The sequence below is a fragment of the Balaenoptera borealis genome (genome assembly GCF_965194805.1).
Source record: "Balaenoptera borealis genome assembly, chromosome: 14".
NCBI lineage: Eukaryota > Metazoa > Chordata > Mammalia > Artiodactyla > Balaenopteridae > Balaenoptera > Balaenoptera borealis.
This window is the reverse complement of record NC_138875.1, coordinates 79,794,663-79,813,361: the sequence shown is the minus strand read 5'-3', so window position 1 is coordinate 79,813,361 and position 18,699 is coordinate 79,794,663. Positions and strand designations below refer to the sequence as shown.

At 50.1% G+C, this 18,699-nt stretch overlaps 1 protein-coding gene and 1 long non-coding RNA gene across 4 annotated transcripts in view; one reads left to right on the top strand and one right to left on the bottom strand.

The window, feature by feature from the left end:
• LOC309611398 overlaps window positions 1-18,452 on the bottom strand; it is a 545,103-nt gene extending 526,651 nt beyond the window's left edge. Inside the window, exon 1 of the long non-coding RNA XR_014234510.1 lies at window positions 18,260-18,452. This is a non-coding gene — a long non-coding RNA (uncharacterized lncRNA). The remainder of the gene's footprint in view (window positions 1-18,259) is intronic.
• Window positions 2,081-18,699, top strand: part of TESC (tescalcin) — a 63,914-nt gene continuing 47,295 nt past the window's right edge. The window contains exon 1 of one of the 3 annotated variants that reach the window (XM_082355785.1): window positions 2,081-2,289. In XM_082355785.1, coding sequence (XP_082211911.1) covers window positions 2,232-2,289 — 58 coding nt within the window. In that variant the 5' untranslated portion in view covers window positions 2,081-2,231. The remainder of the gene's footprint in view (window positions 2,290-18,699) is intronic. The other 2 variants (XM_082355786.1, XM_082355788.1) reach the window with 2 other exon arrangements.

Below are 18,699 nucleotides of genomic sequence, written 5' to 3'. Positions count from 1 at the left end.
CACATTGTGCCTTCCTGCTGCCACAAGGAGCTCCTGATTTATTTCTCCAAGCCCTGCCATCAGGAACAAATTCCCTGTGGTCATCACACCCAGCCTTCCAGCTCCCGCTGGCTGGTGAAGGCGGCTTGTATGGCAGCTGACCCAGGAGAGCGGCTGGGGGCCCTGAGAAGGACTCTCCAAGGAGGTGATGTTTATGCTGAGATCTGAGGAGCCCCGATCATGGGAAAAGGGAGAGCAGCGGAGTTCCTGGCAGAAGGGACCAGCACAAATGCTTGTCTAGAAACTGACCGTGGCCAGCGGAGCTTGAGATGAAGTTGACTGTGTAGACAGATGATGGAGTAAAGACCACCTCCCTTCACCCCATACACTGGGAGTCTCTCCGCGATCACCTGAGGGGCAGAGCAAGGCCACGTGCCCCCTCCCTGCCCCAGGGCACTGTCCCAGGGCTTTTACCCCCACCCACCTGTACTGTACCAGCTCTGAGAGCAACCATGCCAAGGGGGAGGAGATACAGCCATGAGAGTGTCATTTTCTATCTCCCCAGCAAAAAGCCCCAGCATTTAATCCTTGGATAATTTAATAAAATTCCAGGAACAGATATTTTAAGTCGGAACAAAATTGTGTCCAGCAGTTGTGGGTAATTCCCAAGGGGTCCAGGGCCCCATTTCTTGATCCAGAGGCCACTTTGGGTTTCTAGATTCCTTCTGACCTGACATGCAGTCTCCCAGGCGGCCTTCCAGTTTGCTTGGACCAGCTGATGTCCCACAGCCAACATTTCCCCAGCTTGGCTAGGTCTCAGCACTGCCCGTGCGTGCGAGCTTTGCAAATGCACATTCCAGGTGCCGCCCCAGCTCTGTGAGTGTCCTGACAGAGTGTAAAGGGGAGATGGATTTTCAACCAGGAGGGGGCTGATTCTGCTGCTCTGGCAGGTTTCAGGAGCCCCCTGGTGACTCTGAACGGCATCCTTGTCCCTGGAAGGGGCTATAACCCTCAGCTTGGAGGTATGGGTACCTGGTTCTCAGCCCTCCCTCCCCAGCGCTCTGTGACGCGGATGTAGGTGAGCCGGCTCAAGTCTCCATGACCGCCACCCCCCAGCACTATCAACAGAGCCTGGCACCCAGGACAGACCCTGAATACATGCCAATCCTTGATGGCCACGTCACCAGGCACTGTGGAGCACAATGGTCTGGGCTTGAGGCAGGGAAAGTGTTGACTTTGAATTAATGCCCTGGCTTTGTGACCCTTCTGAGAACCAGTTCCTCTGTTGTAAAGTGGACATGATTCCACAGCGGCTCTCTTGCGCTGTGTCCCAGGCCAGGCCTTTCTGATGTATGTCTCATTAACTATTATTATCCCCATCTTAAGGAGAAGGAATCATGGTTAGATAGGTGGCAGGATTGGCCGGGGTCACCCAGCCTAGTTACGGAACCCAACTCCTTCAGCCAGCTTCGGGCGAAACTTCTCCCAGAAGGATGGCATCCTCTCTGGTAGTTTGAAATGCAGCCTCCTGGGCCCTGCCTGAGTCAGAATCCCTGAACCTAAAGACTGAGAACGTCCCCACCCTAAGCAACTAGGCTGAGCAGCTAGGACAGGCCAGTCTTGTACGTGGGTGTGCCCACTTCATCAGGGTGGGCTTGCCTGGAATAAGCCAAAGAAAGCCCCCCCACTTGTGCATTCAGGTTGGATTATTATTATATTATCTTTATTGCTGTTCACCATAGAGATAATTAACGCTGTCCTTCTCCATTGTTCCCAGGGAGTTTCCCTCCCGACATCTGGGAGGATATGTAGTGGAACAGGGGTGGGGGAGGGCATGGAACCTCCGTGGGGTCTGATCCCTCCTACCTATACCCCCAACTCTGCTCACACCTTCTTCCCAGAGCCGGCAGGGGTGCGGAAGGGGTGAGGCGCGACGAGCACGGCCGCGGTTGCGGGGAATGGGGAACCTGGGTCCCCCTCCTCTCCCCACCCCTCTCCCCGACGTTTCCGGCCCGGGGCGGGGCGCTCCCCACTCCCGGCAATGAGCGAAGCCGGAGCGCACTAGGACCGTGGCGCTCCGCCCGCCGCCGCTATAAGAGGCCGCGCTCGCACCCCACGCGGAACCCGCGGCTCAGACCAGTTCCTGGCGTCCCGACCTGTGTCGGACCCGAGGCCGGACCTGCCGCTGCGCAGCCGACGCCAGCCCAGGGCCTGGGAGGAACGAGCGCACCCGGGCCCCCGCCGCGGGCACCATGGGCGCTACCCACTCCGCGTCCGAGGAGGTGCGGGAGCTCCAGGGCAAGACGGGCTGTGAGTATCCCGCAGGGGACGGGGGCGGGGACCGCGACCGCCGGCCGGCTGGCACGGGGGCTCCCAGCCACGGCCACCCGCTCGGCTTCGGGCCACCGCGCTGTGTGACCTTGGGCTAGTTGCTGGCTCTCTCTGCGCCTCAGTCTCCCCCTCCTTCAAATGGGTCCCCGCCGGCCACTTTGCAGGCTGCGGTGATGCTGAGTAAGTGTCGCGGCAGCTGTGCCTCGGTGCTCTCGGAGTTGGCTGGGAACCCCTGAACCTGGGACTGCGGACCCGGGAGGGAGCAGTGTCCGGGCTCCCGGGCCCGGGAGAGCTAGCGTCCATGGACGCTCAGCTGTTGTACGCGACCCGCACCTGAAAGTCGTTTGGATTCAGGATTACGCAGAGGGAGGAAAGTTTTTCAGTCGGCGGGAGCTGGGTGGGAGCCCGGCCCCGCGACCTTAGCGCGGGGGAGCGGGTCTCTGAGCCTCCCGTCTGTAAAATGGGTTCAGGCGGTTCCCCCCCTACCCCCCCATGGGTAACTGGGAGGATTAAGCGAGGCAGCGCCCGAAGAGCACTTTGCTGGAGCCCAGCGACCTTCGTGGAGCTCGCCCGGACTCCCGGGCCCGCAGACGCTGTGCGCCCCATATCCGCCCGGGGCAGGGCGCACCGGGAGGCCGGGCGGCGGGCCGAGCTGACCGCAGGGGAGTGATGGCGGAAGCGCCTGACCGCCCAAGTCCAGCCGGGCTGGGAACTTGACCCTGGGCCCTGACTTCGGGGCACCCGGTTCTATTACGGACTGTGAAGGGGGGTGTGGACTGAAGACCGAGAGAGGCCAGGTGAGTGGGCAGACTGGCTTTGGCAATGGGCAGACCGGGTGTCAACCCCGCCAGCGCTACTTCCTGGCTGTGTGTCCTTGGGCTAGTCACTTTACCTCTCTATGTCTCTGTTTCCTTCTTTCTAGAATGGGGTTTCTGCTAGTATCTTGTAGAGAAATGCTCAAGAAAACGGGAGCTGCAGCTGTTATTTCCAGTCAGGAGCTGGCTCCTGGTGCCTGCTTCGAGTTCAGTGCAGACAGTCTGCGTCCATGGTTGATCAGCTGGAGGGAGCGGCCCCGCCATTTGTGCGTGGGCTGAAAAATGACCCCTCCTGACTCCCAATCTAAACACCTCTTCCCAGGAGAATTGGGTGAAAATTACAGAAAGCCCTTAATAATTGGTGTCTGCGTCTACACATGCATACATACACAGACATGTATGCGGACACCTTCCTGTGTACAAATACAGAGCTATCTTCAACTGGAGAAAAAAAGAGTTGTGGTGCATATATATCATATGGAACCCCCTTTTTTTTTTAAAGAGAGGGAGTAAGAGTATATTTTTGTAACTTTTATTTGCATCAAGGAATTAAGAATAATGAATACTTATTGGGGGATTTGGTAGAAAAGATGAAGGGGGAATGAGCTTTTCACTGTTAACTTTTTTACGTTTTCATTTTGAACCATGTGTGACTATTTCACTTACTCAAAAAGTTTTATAAAGTCTAGTTCAACCCCAAGGCGCACGTGAGAGAGGAGGTAGGATTCCTGTCACCTGACTTTCTTGGATTTCCCCTGTTTTTATTATTTCTTGAGTGCCCTCTGGCTGCCTTGAATCTGGCTGGTTAGAAATGGGGGTTTTCTGAGGCTGGGATCTCTGCAGGAAGGGAGGGCTGGCCGCAGTCTCTCAGGCAGCCCCCGTGGCAGGCAGTCTGGGGGAATTCCATCTGGTTGTGGGTTTGACAGGTGATGGGGCTGCAGAGCATTCTGGGAATCTTGTCAGTTTCCTGGGCCCAGCCTCCTGCCCGGGTGATAGAAGCTGAGGCTTCCGTGCTCTGTTGCTTTCCTAGAGGTGGCTGATGTGACTTCCCTTTTTGCTGCTCAGAACTCAGATTTCACACCCCGAAGGAGGGAGGGGAGACAGAGGCGGTCAGGGAAGGAGTTCTGAGGTCAGACTAGAGGGGAGGATAATGCCTTCCGTTATCTGAACTTCAAGTAGGTGGAAACTTCCCCCTAGTTCTGAGAAAGGGGTTGGCACAGTCTGAGCACTTTTATCCATTCAGACCCAGAGAGGTTGATTTCCTGAGGGGAGATGCACAGTATAAACAGATCAACCCATTGGTGTCAAGTTCCGTGAAGAAGATACAATCCGACGGCATGAGAGTTGGGGGAGGGGCAAGGAAACATTTCTTTCGAGGGGACCAGGAGGGCTTCGTGGGGGAGGTGATAATGGAATAGACCCAAGTAAGAAGGAGCCAGCTGCGTGAAGACCAGTCGGAAGTGCATTTGGAGCAGAGGGCACAGCAAATGCAAAGGTCCTTTGGCAGGAACAAGTTGAGGACAATGAATGAGGTTTGTATGAGATGAGGACGTGGACATAGGGCTCAGGTTGGGATGGGAACCTGATTTAAGGGGTCTTGATAGGTATGTAGCCTTGGGCAAGTCATTTATGCCCTGAGTGCCTCAGTTTCATGCACTGTAAAATCGGGATAAAAGTGGTACCTTCCTCTGAGTTGTTGGGAAGGATTAAGTGAGTGAATTCACGTGAAGTATTTAGAGCAAGCACAAGTGTTTAGTATTATCAGCCATGCTTTAAATACATTGATAGGTCCTGGTTGCTCTGAGCCACAAGTAAGAGTTAAGTCTTGGTGCCACTTCTTCACAGCTGCATGACCTTAAGCAAGTCGTTTTACCTCTCTGAGCGTTAGTGCTCCCACCTGGATCGTGGGGTGGCGGTATAGATTCAACAAGAGGGTGTATGTTATGTGTGGCAGTGCTTGACTTGGTATGGGAACGTCAGCTCCCAGCATCCTGCGGGCTGGGTGGAGTGTTCCTGTAAGAACCCTTGGGAAGCATCCCTGAGAAGGGGGAAGAGCCTAGGTCCAGGGCAGCCAGAGAACAACAGGCTGTGCCCACAGGGTTGCTAGGCTTCCCCCGCCTCTCTGAGGCCCAGGGTGGTCCCTGATTTGAAGAATCAGCCTGGTCCCTTTGCATGCGCTCTCTTGGAATCCTCATGGTAATCCTCCGGGGAAGGTGGTACTGTGGCCATTTTACAGAGGCTCGGAGGAGTAAAGCAACTTGCCTCCCGTCCCACAGCTCATAAGCGGAGGAGTAGGAGATCTCAGGATCCCCAGGTTCACTGTCCTGCCACTGCTGTGCTTTCACTGTGTTTCGTTGCCCCTCAGATTTCTAGGAACCCAGAAGGGGTAGGAACAGCCTGCCCGTATATTTTTCTCACCACCCGGCCTTTGCACAATCTGTTCCCTGTGCCTGGAGCACTCTTTCCATCTCACATAATTCGGCATTTGCATATGGCCGTACTTCTGTGACCACCACCCAGGTGAAGATCGCGCACGTTTCCTCTTTGCCCCCCTCTTTATGAAACTCATGCTCTTCCTCGTTCAGAGCTCAGCTTAGCTATTGTTTCCTTCCAGAAAGCCATCCCCAGGTACCCTCCTTCCAACCTTTGTGTGTTAAATGCCCGTCCTCGGCACTCCCGCAGCCCCTGCATTCCCTCCCATAATAGCTCACATCACACCCTGTTATAATTGTCAGCTTCGTCACCTGCTACCCCCTTGAAACTTGGAGCTCCCTGAGAGTGGGCAGTGTACTCGCCTTTGTACTCAGTGAGAACACAAGAGGTTCACGTTGAAGGGGTGAAGGCCCTGGGGACTTTATAACCCAGGGAGTATTGCCCAGGAGCCAGTGTCCGGTATAAAATCTAGTGCCGCACCAGCAGCTGGCCTTGGCCACGTCAGCCCCGCCAAAAATAGGCCTGAGCGCAAGCTCGCTCACTCAGGGCTTCCTTGGGTCCGCACGCCCACCTCTCCTTGCCTGTCAGAGTCTCATCGACTGATTTAAAGCATAGACAAGTACTCCCAAACATCTTTTCTGCGCCAGGAAAGCTGACTACCTAGACTGTTAAAATTCATATTAAAAACCCGAGCGAAGGCATTCTGGTTGTGTGTCCGAGTGGTGAGCTGGCCTTTCTCCGTGGCAGGCGTGGTGTCAAGCCCAGTGTGTGTCCCAAGGTGTGACGTGGACGCTGGACAGGAAGAAAGGAATCACTCACCGTGGCATGTTCCCTGTCACCACCTTGAGCTGGCCTGGAGGTGGCCCCCCCTTCCTGTCCCCCCAACCCCGTGTCTGCTCCTGGAATTGGAAAGGAAAGAATACGAGGAGGAATCTGGGAAAGGTGGAGGGGTCTATTTTTCCTTCAGGCTCCAGAACAGCTCCACAGGCATGTCTGTGTAGATGCCAAGAAGCTGCCAGAAGAAAGAAGAAAAATCAATCTCCCAGATCTAGAGTTCAGACCTCATGATGGTTAGAGCTAATGTTTATCGGGCGCCTGTCATCTGCCGAACACTGTGCTGAGCTATGAAGTTTCCCCGCAGTGGCTCATGGAATCCTCCCAGGAACGCTGTGGCCTTCCCATTCCAGAGATGGGGAAGTCAAGGTTGAAGAGAGGACGTGACTGCCACAGGCCGCTGAGAAGCAGAGGCGGGATTCAAGTCCTGGTCTGACCCCCGGACCTCATCCTTTGGGGAGGGAAGCAGAGACGCGGGAGGCCTGTGTGGCCTGGGCTGGCTTCTAGGGGTGGCACTGCATTTTCCACTGGAATCTCCCGGCTGGGCAGTACTCCTGGGTTATAAAGTCTTCAAGCAGCCCCAGATCACAGCCTCAGCCCCTTCACCCCATGCCACATTCCCTGGTGCACCAGACACCTCCCCTGCCTTCCTGAAGCTCGGGACCTTGAGGGGTAAGGGCGGACCGGCCGGTACCACTGTGTTCATCCTGTTGTCACCAAGGCTTGTGGAGCTAAATGGCCAACAAGACCTATTGGATCCCTTTCCGTTTCCTCTGGGGTGGACCGTGGTTTTAACTTGGGATCCTTGGGGAGTCTCTGAAACCCATAAAGTGGGGTGCAGAATTGTGTCCGTGGGGCTCTGGGAGATGTGGACCCTCAGCTTTCCTGAGATTCTTAAAACAGTGGAGATACATTCCACAGTATGTAAATCAGACCCCAATAAGAAAGTAATAATAAGAGCACTTAAATTTTTTTAGAAGAATGAAAAATGGTGACTCCCTGCTGAGGGAGGAACAGACATATCTGGGAGGACTGGTCCCCAAAGGCTGAGCTCTCGGGGGCCCTGGGCACAGTGGTCAAGACCACAGCAGGGAGGGCCAAGTGACCCCAGCCCTCTGGAACCTTTACTACCTTGGTCGGGCGGGTTGTCCAGACCTCTGCCCACTCCCTGGGTGCTCACAGTGTGGAAACGTGCAGAAAAAGGCTGGGTAGCAAGTGAACTAATTCCTGGGCACCCAAAAGCGCCCCATGCTCTGGCCCATTTTTCACTCTGTGCACCTGGATCCAGTCATCCCGTGTTAGCAGTAGCTGCAGAGTAGGGCCAGGAGGCCGGCGATCATCGGGCTTGCCCCATGCGGCAGTGCTGAGATGCCTGGTCCAGGCTGCAGCCCTCTCTGAACCACCAGTTCCACCCCTTTGAAGATGTGGCGGTCAACGAGATGGTCTAGAGCTGTGGATGAGGTAACAGCTGCTCTTTCTTGGGCCTTTTCCATCCATCATCTCATCCGCCTAAGAGCCCAGTGGGACTTTTTTTTTTTCTTTCCTTTATTTATTTATTTATTTATTTATGGCTGTGTTGGGTCTTCGTTTCTGTGCATGGGCTTTCTCTAGTTGCGGCAAGCGGGGGCCACTCTTCATCGTGGTGCGCGGGCCTCTCACCATCGCGGCCTCTCTTGTTGCGGAGCACAGGCTCCAGACACGCAGGCTCAGTAATTGTGGCTCACGGGCCCAGTTGCTCTGCGGCATGTGGGATCCTCCCAGACCAGGGCTGGAACCCGCGTCCCCTGCATTGGCAGGCAGACTCTCAACCACTGCGCCACCAGGGAAGCCCCCCCAGTGGGACTTTTGTTACCGTTTACAGATGAGGAAACTGAGGCTCAGACATGCAGGTGACTGCTCACGGTCACTTAGATGCATACGTATAACTGAATCACTGTGCTGTACACCTGCAACTAACACGATTTTGATATTATAAATCAATTATACTTCAATAAAAACAAGAAAATATAATTTAAAAAAAGGTCACTTAGATGCTGTGTGTGGAACCCAAATTCAAAACAAGGCCTCTTTAATGGTATAGATGATCTTACTTGTAAAGCAGAAGTAGAGACAGGGGTAGAGAACAAATGTATGGATACCAAGGGGGAAAGGGGTGGGGTGGGAGGAATTGGGAGACTAGGATTGACACGTATATATTATTGATACTATTTATAAAATGAACAACTGATGGGAACGTGCTGTATAGGACAGGGAACTCACCTAGTGCACTGTGGTAGCCTAAATGGGAGGGAAGTCCAAAAGGGAGGGGATATCTGTATGTGTATGGCTGATTCATTCTGTTGTGCAGTGGAGGCTAACACAACATTGTAAAGCAACCATACTCAATAAAAAATAAATAAAAATAAATTTAGGAATACACTGTAAAAAAACAAAAAACAAAAAGCTATCTTTTTCGGGTGCAAGGAGAAACTGCCTCTCCCATGTGATATAACATAGGTGGAGAGTGTGAGTGACCCCAGGTCGTATTATCTGTGAGAGGCGCCCCATGACCTTGTTAACAGTGTTCCACACACTTGTTTACCCAGTTGGCAAGGGGAGAATCGGACTTCAAGGCAGATGGTATTAGCTCTGGGTGATGTGGAAAGTTCTAGAAGTGTGGGCTACACCCCCCTCCCCCCCAAACCCCCGGGGAGGGCAAGCTTGGTGATGAGCAGTGTGAGGGGTATGGGGAGGGCTAAGAAGAAGAAACCCCCTCCATTTCCTGGGTCTGACTGTGTGGCTCACGTCTGTTTCAGAAGTAGTGTTTTCTCTGCGTGAAAGCAACTGGCAATCCACTCCAAGACTTCCCAGCTCCACGGATTAGTAGTAATTAGATCCCTTATGCATCTTTCTTTCTCACCTCCCCCATCCCCACGCTGGCAGGATAATTTTTCTGTGAGTTAATGGTCCCCAGAATGCAGCCTGGAATTTAATCACTGCTCAGATATGCCATACGGCCCAATCCAACAGACAAAATGCCTCGATAAGATGCTTCTACTTTTGCAAAGCACTTTAGTATCTGCTATCTCAAGCCCGGGGAACAAGGCGTTCTTGGCTCAGGAGTGCCCACTGCTTTGAGAAGATAAGGCAGGGCACCTTTTCCCAGCCTGGAGAGGCTGGGCAAGGTGACGAGGAGGAGCCTGGCACCTTGGTCCTGCCAGCCATCCTGTCACCGGCTCCATCTTTATTATTAATTCATAAAACCAGAAGGTCAAGTGGGTGATTTCTGCCAGTGGTGGAAATCACCTTAAGCGCAAGGACAGAAAGGCCCTTTGTTGTCCCAACAGTGTGACCTTTGTGGACGGGCAGGCTGTCAGAAGTGGGCCTTCTGTTCTCAGCACAGCTCCCTGGGAGGTGAAAGGGAGCAGTTAGGTCTCAGGGCCCAGGTACCTCTGGGAGGGGGGGCCGGTGGCCAGGCAGGAGACAGCAGCACGGTTGGTGTGGCTGAGTTATACAGCGATGGCAAGAGAAGGGTGGGGGGCCCTTCCCAGCTCCTGAGCACCCATGCCAGGGTCTCAGTGATCAGAGAACCCCAGCTGAGCGCCCAGCACTTCACAGGCCTCACCCACCTGGTAGTCCTCAGGGGTTCCCTTATCTTGTCCTCTCCTGCATCTCCAAGGCCTCAGCCAGAGTCCCACGTGGACACAGACTAGCCTTCCACCACCTTGACCTTTACCAGCAGGTAGAAGTGGGTTTGAATCACGACGCTGCTGTTTACTGTCTAAGCAAGAAACTTTGCCTCCCTGAGTCTTAGTTTCCTCATCTGTATGATGGGAATGTGTCCCAGGGCTGCTGTGAGGATCGAATGAGAATTTGAGTAAAGCTCTTCACACGTCATAAGTGTTCAATAGTTGTTGGCAGGTACAGATCATTTCGATTGTAAACCTTTCAGAAGCTGGCCATATATCTCCTTTTTAAGGGTATTCTGTAACTTCCTTCAGTAATTCATATCACTTGTGATACATCTGCCATCTTTGACATGCCTCAAGTTTGTCATTTTCTTGATGTTGTGCTAATGATCGGGGACCTTAGCATGCTTTAATTTGTATCACTCTGTAGTATTTTTTCTCTAATTTAAAAACCTATGTATTGGTTTTTGTTTTATGCAGACTCTATTAATTTTTGCAACCATTCTTCCTTACAGATTCAGTTTCTTTTTTTTTTTTTTAATATTTATTTATTTTGGCTGTACGAGGTCTTAGTTGTGGCATGCAGGATCTTTGTTGCAGCATGCAGGATCCTTTTTTAGTTGGGGCATGCGGGCTTCTTAGTTTTGGCATGCGAACTCTTAGTCGCAGCATGCATACGGGATCTAGTTCCCCAACCATGGATCAAACCCGGGCCCCCTGACTTGGGAGCACGGAGTCCTACCCACTGGACCACCAGGGAAGTCCCCAAATTCAGTTTCTTCTTATGTAACACACCTTTCCATGCAGTTTGCAATGAGTCTCTCTGAGTTGTCAGCTTTGTCTGAAAATGTCTTTATTTTGCCAGGCTATAGGAATGATCATTTGGCTGGGTATAAAATTTGAGGTTGCTGCATGTTTTCTCTCAGCACTGAGTTTTTGGTCTCTTTTTGCTGTTGAAAAGTCAGCTCTTTTGTCTGATTGATATTTCTTTGTAGAAATCTGCTTTTTCCCCTCTGTTTAAAAATATTTGTTGGTGGTGGTTTTTTAGGTGCTTTGTGTAGGTGTGGATTTAATTTATCCTGCCTGGGAATGGTTTATGCTGTATTATTCTAAAAATGACTGATATCTTCCATAATGAAGATATTATCTCTCCCCTTTCTCCTAATATTTTTCCTCAGTAATTACTTTTGAAAGGTGATGAACCGTGTCATTCTGTCCTGAATGTCTCTTTACTTTTCTTGCATATTTCCTATCTTTTTGTTGCTGTGTGCTGTATTTTGATTTGTTTCCTTAGGTCTGTCTTCCAATTCACTAATTCTCTCTTTAGCTATTACAGCATTGCTGCCTTAACCCAACTTAGTTTTTTAAATTCCATAGACTTAAAAAAGAAACATTTTGTAAGTTCTATAAGGTTTTCAGATTCAGTGCTTGTGTCATAGGGCACTGTTCTTATATTATTTGTAATAATTTAAAGCTTATTGTATAGTTTCTGCTGTCTCATCATCTTGGGGGTCCATTCCATTTATTAATTGTGTCTGCTGATTCTCCCATATGGTGGTCATTTGCTGTGTAGTTTGGTTTTTGATTTTGAGCTCATCTCTGGGCTGGCTCCCCCCTGGTTTTTCACTCATCTCCAGATTCATGCTGAGGCCAAACCAAGTGGAGATGGGCTTAGCTGAAGTACCTCCCCCATGAGAGTACCCTGTGCCCTGGGCTATAGAAGTACCTCACACAGTGCTTTGCATTTGTTGTTCTGGGTACCTTAGGGCTTTCACTGGTCTGGAAACACTTTTTACATTAATTCCTCAATTTGGCTTTCCTGCACCACAGAGGTTTGGATTTTTCTCTCGTGAATGACACAGGCCTGGAGTTTTGATTCATCACAGGGTCCCCCTCCTCTCCTCTGCACCCTGCCACCTCTTCTGCAGAGTCAACTTCCTTGTTGATTCTCTGGGCCAGCAGGGAACATTTTTCTGTCCCACCTTATGTGGAGAGGCAGCCCTTTGTGCTCTAGCTTTTGATAGGAATCTCACTTCTAACTCATACGGACCCAAGACCACTGCTGTCACTCAGTGGGCTAGAAGCCACACCCTTTGCTGTGAGAGCCTGGAAATATTCTGGTACCCCTGGGCCACCTCACTTGCTGGGTCTGAGTCCCCTCCTTGCTTCTGGCACCTGGGGATTTCCCTTTCTTTCAAGCTTAGTGATGTCTTAAATTTTTTTCTAATTTTATCCAGTGCTTCATGGGTTCATAGTGGAATGCAAAGTCTGTGTTAGCTCCTTGTAGAAGGAACTGAGTTTTTTTTTTTTCCTTTTTATATATTTTTAATATTTTTTTATTTTTTGGCCATGCTGCGTGGCATGTGGGATCTTAGTTGCCCAGTCAGGGATCTACCCCGTGCCCCCTGCTTTGGAAGCGTGGAGTCTTAACCACTGGACCGCCAGGGAAGTCCTGAAACTGGAGTTCTTTACCTAAATGTCCTACCATAATAAGCCCTCGTGCTTTTGGTAAATCTGGAGCTGAAGATAGATCTGGAAGAATGTGAAAACCAGTTCCCTAGAGGCTCTGAAAAGTGCCCAAATCTCCGCTGATTAACTGTTGCTTTCCTCCCTTCCTCATCTTTAGTCTTTTTATTAAAATGGAGACATCTCTCTTTGTTTAGTGATGTAAATGGTATGTATTCATTGTCCCAGTCACTTCTTAGTTTTGGCAGACAGCACAGCAGATGGTCATGGGAACAGATTCTGGAGTCACAGACCTGGGTTCAAATCCCGGTTCTGCCACTCATATCTGTGTGACCTTCAGCGAGTGACCTGCCCTCTCTGAGAGTCAGTTTCCGTATCTGTAAAATGGGTGTGACAACCCCCAGGAGAGGCAGGCACTGTGATGAGGACTAAATAAGATCATGTGTGTCAAGTGTTTGGCTTAGTTCCTGCCTCTGAGTAAATGCTGACACTTGGTGGTTATTATTTCTGCTCTAAGGCAAATGGGAAAGAACAGAAGCTAGCCGTAGGAAGGTGAGCGTGGATGAGCAGAGCATGGTCTGTGTGATTTTGAGAGTCATGCTCACCCACTCTGACAGCTTTCTGAGTTGTCTCGTTGCTCATGAGGGGAGAATGTTTTCTAAAATCATGTCCCTTCAGTCTGTCCCAGGGTCCCCTCCAGTCCTGAGATTTGGAGGATTCATTCTGTGCAGAAAACAAAACAAAACGAAATATCCTAACAAGACCCTCGGTACCTAAAATAAATGCCGTCCTCAGGCTGGCATGGGCCTGGGGCAGCTCTTCCTGGGAACCCCTCAGCTTTTGCACTTACAAAGCGGGTTGAAGTTTTCGAGCAAAGGGTTGAAAGCTGCTGGAGGAAGGCCAGCAATTAATCTTCTTGTCGTTGCTTCTGCTTTGGAATAGAATTGAGTTTGATAACTTCATTCTCAAGACCCAGTGCACCCAGGTGCATCTTTGGATTACTTTAAATTCCCAGCAGTGAGATGTGGTCTGGAATGTGTACACGCCCAGCACATGGCTTCCAAGGGGCAGGCAGGTGGAGGAGAGAAGCAGGGCAAACGGCACCGTGAAGCATCTTGTGCGTGCCAGGCATGTGAAGGAGGGTCCCTTCCAGGCTGTGGAGGCCGGTCCCTCGCTCTCCCTCCCCAGGCCCCAGCTTAGGCATTGCTTGGGCTGTAATTCCAGGAGGTACACAACTTCTCTCTCCCCTGGGATCCTGGAGGCAGCCAAAGAGCCGCATAGGTACCGTGAGATTATTGCTTTGGGGACATAATAATAGCAAGCATCTTATGCTTCTCCTGCCAGGTCCAGTGCTGAGTGTGTATATGATTTTTTTTCAATGGGGGCAAAATTCACATAACATAAAATTTACCATCCTAACCATTTTATTTTATTTTTATTATTTATTTATTTATTTTGGCCGCACCGTGCGGCTTGCAGGATCTTAGTTTCCCAACCAGGGATTGAACCTGGGCCTCCAACAGTGGAAGTGTGGAGTCCTAACCACTGGACCAACAGGGAAGTCCCCCATCTTAACCATCTTAAAGCATACAATTCAGTGGCATTAAGCACATTCACAATGCTGTGCCACCATCACCACTGTATTTCCCGACCATCTTCATCACCCCAAAAAGAAGCTTCAGCAGTCACTCTAATCTCCCAACTCGTAGCCCCTGGCAACCACTAACCTACTTTCGGTCTCTATGGATTTGCTTACTTTGGGAGATTCATATAAAAGGAAGCATACAGTAGTGGCCTTGCGTGTCTGGCTTCTTAATGTCGTGTTTTCAAGGTTCATCCAGGTTGTATCAAGTGTCACTGCTTCATTCTGTCTCATGGTGGAATAATGTTCCATTGGATGGAGATGCCACATTTTGTTCATCTGTTCACAAGTAGATGGCCATTTGGGTTCCCACGTTTTGACGATTATGCATATTGTTTATGTGATTTGATTGTTTTTTGTGGTAGGAACAGCCTCATGTAGGCAGTGCTATTATTATCTCTGAGTTACGGAGGAGAAAGTAACAGTCTTGGGGAGAAGGTTTAGTAGGACGAGAAGCTGGGGGTTGAACCTGCAGCTCTTGGCAGCGATGGGGTTAGCTCACCTTTCTGTCTGGCCGGGCGCATCCCTGTGTTGCAGGACCTTGGCCAATGCCTGGGTTGAGTACTGGCCAGTCTCTCGGGGCACAGCCAGCAGAAGAGCTTTGGGGGTCCTGGAAGCCACCAAGCCCTTCCCAGTGATGCCACTTGGAGTCCCAGAGCCTGCATCCAGGCTGGCGCTGCCGGGGGAAACGGAGGGAGGCAAGGTGGCTCTGGGGCGCCCCTGGAGAAAGCAGCCAGCATACTCTCAACCGCCCTTGCTTCTCTCAGCTGTGTCTTTTTTTTTTTTTTTTTAGTAATTTATTTATTTTTGGCTGTGTTGGGTCTTCTTTCCTGTGCGAGGGCTTTCTCTAGTTGCAGCAAGCGGGGGCCACTCTTCATCGCGGTGCGCGGGCCTCTCACTGTCGCGGCCTCTCCCGCTGCGGAGCACAGGCTCCAGACGCGCAGGCTCAGCAGTTGTGGCTCATGGGCCCAGCTGCTCCGCGGCATGTGGGATCCTCCCAGACCAGGGCTCGAACCCGTGTCCCCTGCCTTGGCAGGCAGACTCTCAACCACTGCGCCACCAGGGAAGCCCTCTCAGCTGTGTCTTGAGCGCCCTTCCCTACCTGGACTGCTACAGCTGCCCGCCTCTCAGTGGGTACCCAGCCCCAGCATCTGCATCTGCCCTCCATTCGGTTGCCGGGCACATGGGATCTTGTTCTGTGGCTTAGCATCCTCCGGAAACTCAGGGTGAAGTCTCAATGCCTTAGTCTGACGTGTGTGCCCCCCACTCCTGTGCACACGTTCCTAGTCCGCCTTCCACCCGTGCTAAAGGGCTTGGAGCTCCCCGAGTTCTTCCCACTCTGCCTGCGCCAGCCCTCAGCCCCTGGGATCCCATCGGGCATCACCTCCCACCCCAACCCCGTGGGTTGGAAGCCCCGCTCCAACTTTGGTGCTCCTCGGCAAGCGGACACTGCACTTAGCACCCTGGATCCCAGCGAGGTGAGGGCTCTGCCTTCTTTGTCTGCATCCTTGGCATCTGGCACGTGCCCAGCAAACCAGAGGCACTCAGTAAATATCTCTTAATGAGTGGTGGGGGCACCTGTCAGAGGGTTGAGCAGATACAGGTGTGCCACGGAGGAGTCCGTCAGGCCCTCACACCCCTGAGGGCAGCCCAGATTCTGGGAGGAAGAAGCAAGTGGTATTCTATATGCCCCTCACCGCCAGGCTCAAATAGTTCTGACCACCCCGTAGCGGATGTGGGTAAATGGGGATCTTCGGTTTCCTCGCAAGTCACGTGAGGGAGGCTGGACCTTGTGGGAGATTTCGGGCCTGTTTCTCGGCGCCTAGTCTCCTCCCGCCCTCCTTCCTGAGTGTTGTCTCTGACCCCTGGTCTGTACGACTCTCCTTCCCCAGTGGCTCCTTGCTTAGTATACCAGGTCGGCAGCCTGACCGTTGGGGCCGGGGCCAGGCAGAGACCCCATATCCATTAGCACCCCACTCATCCACTTTCTGTGTCTGTAGATTTGCCTATTCTGGGCATTTCATATCAGTGGAATCACACACTATGTGGCCTTTTGTGTCTGGTTTCTGTGCCTCAGCAGAATGTGTTCCAGGTTCATCCACGTTGTAGCAGGTGTCAGTACTCCATCCTTTTTTATGGCCAAATAATATTCCATTGTAGGGACAGAACACTTTTTTTTTTAAATTATTTATTTATTTATTTATGGCTGTGTTGGGTCTTCGTTTCTGTGCGAGGGCTTTCTCTAGTTGCAGCAAGCGGGGGCCACTCTTCATCGTGATGCGTGGGCCTCTCACTATCACGGCCTCTCTTGTTGCGGAGCACAGGTTCCAGAAGCGCAGGCTCAGTAATTGTGGCTCACGGGCCTAGTTGCTCCACGGCATGTGGGATCTTCCCAGACCAGGGCTCGAACCCTTGTCCCCTGCGTTGGCAGGCAGATTCTCAACCACTGCGCCACCAGGGAAGCCCCCACTTTTTTATTAAATCAGTTTTTAATCAAATATTGTTCTTTGTTTCCTTAAATATGTAGTTTTTAGTAAACAAGCAAACTGAATATGGGAGGAAAAAACTATTTGCGCTGTCTGCCTTTTTTCTTCTTCCAGTTTTACTGAGATATAATTGACATACAGCACTATATAAGTTTAAGGTGTGCAGCGTAATTATTTGATTTACATACATCACGAAGTGATGATCGCAATAAGTTTAGTGAACATCCATCATTTCATATAGATACAAAATTAAAGAAATAGAAAAAAACCTTTTTTTCTTTTCTTGTGATGAGAACTCTTAGGATTTTCTCTCAGTAACTTTCATATATAACATACGGCAGTGTTAATTATATTTACCATGTACATTACACCCCTAGTACTTATTTTTTAAATTTAATTTTAAATTTCTATTGGAGTATAGTTGATTTACAATATTGTGTTAGTTTCAGGTGTACAGCAAAGTGATTCAGTTATACATACACATATATCCATTTTTTTTCAGATTCTTTTCCCATATAGGTTATTACAGAACACTGAGTAGAGTTCCCTGTGCTATACAGTAGGTCCTTGTTGATTATCTGTTTTATATGTAGTAGTTTGTTTATGTTCATCCCTAACTCCTGATTTATCCCTCCCCTCCATCTCTCCCCTTTGGTAACCGTAAGTTTGTTTTTGAAGTCTGTGAGTCTGTTTCTGTTTTGTAAATAAGTCCATTTGTATCATTTTTTAAAATTCCACTTATAAGTGATATCATATGATACTTGTCTTTCTCTTTCTGACTTACTTCACTCAGTATGACAATCTCTAGGTCCATCCATGTTGCTGCAAATGGCATTATTTCATTCTTTTTTATGGCTGAGCAATATTCCATTGTATATATGTACCACATCTTCTTTATCCATACCTCTGTTGGTGGACATTTAGGTTGCTTCCATGTCCTGGCTATTGTAAGAGTGCTGCAGTGAACATTGGGGTGCATGTATCTTTCAAATTAGTTTTCTCCAGATATATGCCCAGTAGTGGGATTGCTGGATCATATGGTAGTACTGTTTTTAGTTTTTTAAGGAACCTCCATACGGTTCTCCATAGTGGCTGTATCCATTTACATTCCCACCAACAGTGCAAGAGGGTTCCCTTTTCTCCACACCCTCCCCAGCATTTGTTTGTAGACTTTTTTTTTTTTAACATCTTTATTAGAGTATAATTGCTTTACAATGGTGTGTTAGTTTCTGCTTTATAACAAAGTGAATCAGTTATACATATGTCCCCATATCTCTTCCCTCTTGCGTCTCCCTCCCTCCCACCCTCCCTATCCCACCCCTCTAGGTGGTCACAAAGCACGGAGCTGATCTCCCTGTGCTATGCGGCTGCTTCCCACTAGCTATCTATTTTACCTTTGGTAGTGTATATATGTCCATGCCACTCTCTCACTTCGTCCCAGCTTACCCTTCCCCCTCCCCGTATCCTCAAGTCCATTCCTAGTAGGTCTGCATCTTTATTCCCATCTTGCCCCTAGGTTCTTCTGACCTTTTTTTTTTCTTTCTTTTTTTAGATTCCATATATATGTGTTAGCATACGGTATTTGTTTTTCTCTTTCTGACTTACTTCACTCTGTATGACAGTCTCTAGGTCCATCCACCTCACTACAAATAACTCATTTTCGTTCCTTTTTATGGCTGAGTAATATTCCATTGTATATATGTGCCACATCTTCTTTATCCATTCATCTGTTGATGGACACTTAGGTTGCTTCCATGTAAGAATGCTCAACATCATTAATCATTAGAGAAATGCAAATCAAAACTGCAGTGAGATATCATCTCACACCGGTCAGAATGGTCATCATCAAAAAATCTACAAACAATAAATGCTGCAGAGGGTGTGGAGAAAAGGGAGCCCTCTTGCACTGTTGGTGGGAATGTACATTGATACAGCCACTATGGAGAACAGTATGGAGGTTCCTTAAAAAACTGAAAATAGAACTACCATATGACCCAGCAATCCCACTACTGGGCATATATACCCTGAGAAAACCATAATTCAAA